The sequence below is a fragment of the Gadus macrocephalus genome, chromosome 13, assembly GCF_031168955.1.
Source record: "Gadus macrocephalus chromosome 13, ASM3116895v1".
NCBI lineage: Eukaryota > Metazoa > Chordata > Actinopteri > Gadiformes > Gadidae > Gadus > Gadus macrocephalus.
In genome coordinates, this window is record NC_082394.1 from 8,860,809 (window position 1) to 8,865,808 (window position 5,000).

The 5,000-nt window shown below is 44.2% G+C and overlaps 1 protein-coding gene across 1 annotated transcript in view; it reads right to left on the minus strand.

The window, feature by feature from the left end:
- The window catches only part of ptprt (protein tyrosine phosphatase receptor type T), a 150,133-nt gene that overhangs the window by 53,343 nt on the left and 91,790 nt on the right, over positions 1 to 5,000 (minus strand). The window contains exon 12 of the mRNA XM_060069948.1: positions 569 to 704. Coding sequence (XP_059925931.1) covers positions 569 to 704 — 136 coding nt within the window. The remainder of the gene's footprint in view (positions 1 to 568; positions 705 to 5,000) is intronic.

Consider the following 5,000-nt stretch of genomic DNA (forward strand, 5'->3'; position numbering starts at 1 on the left):
AAATGGCAAAAGATATGGTAAACCAATAGTGATTCATGAAGCAAAATGATGAGAATGGAAGGAGGCTAGAGGTGAGATTAGGTGAAGAGAGATAGAGAGAGACAGAGAAAGAGAGCGCGAGCAGGGATCAAGGTAAGCCAGTGTGCATTTTACCAGAATCACCTGGGCCTCGATTGTGTACTGTCAGTTTTACATCAAGTATGACCAACAAGCAAGTGAGTTAATGTGAAACTATATTAAAACTGCTGTGTTGCCCTGACACCTAAACTTATACATTTTAACACTGGTGAAGTTATGAAAGAAAAATACTTTCATTTCCATGTGTGCAATATAATGCATTTCTTCTAATCAGTGTGATGCTGTGATTCCTTTTAAGGTTACACAAATTGTCTTTCTTGTCTGTCTGTCCATCAGTCTTTTTGTCTTGTGTGTGTGATAGCGGAAAAGGTCATGGTGAGGTAATCATTTGCTACGGTTAGAGTGACGTCATGGTGTGGTCATATTACGGTCAAATCCAGGTCACGTTTAGGTCGCACCATAGGGTGGTGGGGTCATAGTGAGGTCCTACCTGCGTTTGAAGGTGAGCAACAGTCCCAGCAGGATGATGATGAACATGAGGACTCCAGCGATGACGCCCGCCATCTTCACCGTGCTGTCCACCTGCTTCTCTGGCTCCATCGCATCAGAGTCCTGGGTGGAGGCGCCTACACACACACACACAGACGCAGACACACAGACACACACGCAAACAAAACACACAGGTACAAACACCACACAAACAAACAGAGGTACAGAAGCACAAACATACATACACACATAGAGTGACAGACAAACACACAAACACACACACACACAGGAAAGATCATAAAGAGGAGCATGGAGATATTACCCATGGGAAGTCTTCTCAGACTCAGGGACACGCAAACATGCACATGTACCCAAACACATACACACAGCGAATGTCTGCTGTATGAACATACACGGCATACCGTAGAGGATAACATAAAGACACATATCCTTGAGGATCCCAAGGTGAATAATACACACAAAGGAACACACACAAAAAAACACACCAACACACACAATTCAACAGGGAGGAAAGCCACAAGCACTACTTGACGATGCTGCGCCGTTTCGCTTGAACTTCTGCGAGATATACCAGCAGATTGATTCAATTGGATGGTTTGTGAAATACCCGTCAGAAACACGTATAGACAAAAGCAACACCCACAACTACACATGATAATCAACAAACAATATGAATCATCTTCACTTAAAATGAGCCGTGGTCACACTGTGGAGCAAAAATAGATATATTCCAGTCTCCAGTCAATTAATTTGACAGCCAGGATTAATGAAGACATACATTTTAATCAATGTCTTGTTTGCCTAGCCATTTGTAATTAAATAATGAGAAAAGAAACATTTTGTGTCCCTAAATGGATAAAAAATGACAGTAAAGTGAGGGAACTGTCAGACCAGGTATTGAGTAGTTTCTGGCTAAGAAATATGAAACACACACACACTCACATTTTCCTCTCTGGGGTAAAACCTTGCAACACACACACTGCTTGACATTGTGAACACACGTCGCAAAAAATGTACACACATACCGCTAAACGTAATGGACATAAGGACTAATTTTTCTTTTCCAGTTGCAAGGTCCACCATATGGAGGGTTCAGTTGGCCATGACAATCCGACAATATCCACACATAAAGCGTTAATATATACACACTCGATACTCACACATCAACACAACACACCCTCTGTGTGTCAAACATGAGCATAATTGATTCACAACACCTGAAAACTCATACAGCCACACATTGGAGTCAGAAAAGGATGTATATGGATATGGAGCAGGAAGCTGGATGAGTGTGTGTGTGTGTGTGTGTGTGTGTGTGTGTGTGTGTGTGTGTGTGTGTGTGTGTGTGTGTGTGTGTGTGTGTGTGTGTGTGTGTGTGTGTGTGTGTGTGTGTGTGTGTGTGTGTGTGTGCGCGTGGGGGGAATTTAGCAATAGAAGATCAAAAAAAGAGCTAAATCTAGAACAACAGCAGGTCTTTCAACATTCACAGTGTGAGTGGACCCAAACTACAGTCGCAGCATGTTCAGGGAATGTAATGAAAGGAAGGGAGGGGGGGGACTCGCGGGGGCGATAAAGGGGAGGTTGGAGAGGAGCAGAGAGAGATAAGGGGGTGTAGGAGAAGAGCATAGTGCACACGCTTGCCGATGAAACTGTTCCTATTGAGCACCAATCAGAAACATCCTCTTTTCCATAGAGGGAAATTAAAAGAGGTATCCTGAGCTTGTCCTGCGAAACCCCTGCAGATACCCTGGACCACAGACCAGACAATAGACTGCTCCGTTGTCCCGTTTCACCCAACAGCAATCCCAGAGCTGAACAAAGAGTGTTTAGCTGTCTGGATTTTGACTGCAACCAATGTATTCCTTCAAGATCAAGATGAATGGCCTCTTCTTCAAAACAGGAAGAAAAATGGTTTTTCGAAAGCATCTGCATCGGCCTGTGCCCACACACAGCTAGCGAGCCCAGCATATATCATACACGCTACATCATTAAACAGAGCTGGAGGTCAGGGGTCAACCATCACATACATCTCAGCCAGACCTTGCTGTGTGTCACCCTAGGGCATAGGGAGAGGTCACCTAATCAAAGCAAACACATTTCTGTTGTTCTGCCGTACCTCCCGGACAGGAAGCTACTCCCGGATCGGGGAGGAGAGAGAGTGGAAGGTCAGACATCCACGCTCGAGGTGTTAATCACAGCGAGGTGTCAATGAGAGCAAGGCAGAGAGAAATAATGAGGGAATAGAGCAGATACAGAGAGAGATCAAGGGAATCAACCCGTGTGTTGTTCTTTCTTAGGTTTATTTGCCTATAAGTATTATTCTTGTCAATTGATGAATGTGTTGGTTTATTTTAGAACGCACCTATTGTATATATCAGGCCTAGATAGAGATAGAGAGATAGACAGAGAGAGAGAGAGAGAGAGAGAGAGAGAGAGAGAGAGAGAGAGAGAGAGAGAGAGAGAGAGAGAGAGAGAGAGAGAGAGAGTGTCCTGTCATCCGTCTGACTTTGTTAATATTCCCTTTGCAGCCATTTGTGTGGGTCTCACCTTGACAAACCAAGACCGCCCACTGATTGGCTTACTCAAGGCTTGGGGGGTTCCATTTAAACCCACGTCTCTCAGCTCCGCCCACTCAGGGGCACGCCACATAATAACGGGCTTCAAATGTGATCTAAGACCTGTGTCATGTGTGTTTGGAGACCAAATACACAACCTGTGCTTGTGTCTTCATGGGGTCAATCCAAAAACGTAGTCAAGCAATTGCTGGGTATGCCACTACGATCACTGATCAGAGCCAGGGGAGCTAGCATGTGTGTTTGTGTTAGCATGACAAAGCCTCAGAAGATATATACATATGTATGGAGGCATGGGCGCTAAGCTAACTAGCAGTTAGCTACAGGGTGTGGAGGCATTGTGCTAAGCTGAGCCGTTTGCTATTGGTGTGGAGAACAAAAGCCTGCTATTTATTGCAGATGTGTAGAGGCACAGCTCTACCGTAGCTGCCACAGGTGTTTGGAGACACCATACAATGCTAACTAGTCATAAGCTGCCCCCACACCTCGCTCCCTGGGACATTTATCATCTCACAGGTGGGTGAACCCTCCTGACTGTGCCGCGACCCGCCGAGCCACGCTTTGATTGGGTAGAGCAGGTCATGATGTCACAGGCAACAGCCCCAATAGGGAGCAGGTTCAGCTGGTCGGATTGGACAGCTTGGCTGCTCCCCGGCCAATCTGGTGAACTGTCGCAAGGTTCCGACCGCGGGGGCAAAGAGAGGGCTGGGTTGGGTGGTCAGGTTGCCATGGACAACGAGGGGGTCAACGAGAAGTGGTGTTTGCGATGAAGAGAAAGACAAGAGCAACCTAGGCTTGATGAGGAGAGATAAAGGACTAAATCTCCAATGAACTGAACCATTAGTTAGAGTTGCCAGGTGTTTTTGTTCATCAATAATTACTTGCATTTATTATGTACTTTTCAAGGTCGTCAATGCGCTTCGCATAGTGGTTAGTTCTGATTAATTAATCTATCAAAGAGTAATTTCAGACGTATGCTTAAGTCGTTTTCTACATTCTTATACCATTTGATATATAATTTGATGATTGAATGATAATTTATTATGTACTTTTAATTATACATATTATATACTATAATATCCAAATAGTTATACTTTGGTCATGCAAATAATTGCGTCTGGTCCGTTATTTACATGCGCATTGACAGAAAACAACAGAAAGTGAGGATTTAGAAAAAAAGAATTGGACTGTTTATTTGACATTGTTAATTGGTATTTCTTTTCGGTTTTTTATTCGGTTGGCGGTTACATGGTTGGCTGTATCCCAACGACTTTTATTAGGGAGAACAAATATTTCATATTTGTAAAACTCGCTGCACAACAGGGTGTTTAGAAGGGTGCTCAAGCCTTGGAAGTGATTATCTTCCAGAGCAGAAATAGCTAACCTTTCCCAAGCCTGCATTATATTATTATATAATAATAATCTTTATGTACACTCCGGTGTGGAGTCCTCTGTCTCCACCACAGGGACTATCTGTCTACTGCAGAAGGTCAGGCAACAGCACCCCGTTTGTTTCTCTCACTCTCTCTTCCTCTCTCTCTTTCTTTGTTTCAATTTTCCCTGAGAGAGAAACCTCCACACATCGATTGAAAGGCAAAAGATGTTAAGTCTCTCTCTCTCTCTCTCTCTCTCTCTCTCTCTCTCTCTCTCTCTCTCTCTCTCTCTCTCTCTCTCTCTCTCTCTCTCTCTCTCTCTCTCTCTCTCTCTCTCTCTCTCTCTCTCTCTCTCTCTCTCTCACTCAAAGCACAGAAAACGATGGCCTTCTCACAAGGCTGTTAGCTCTAGATAGAGTGTAAAATAATTGATGGTTGCACTTAAAACACACACACACACACACAC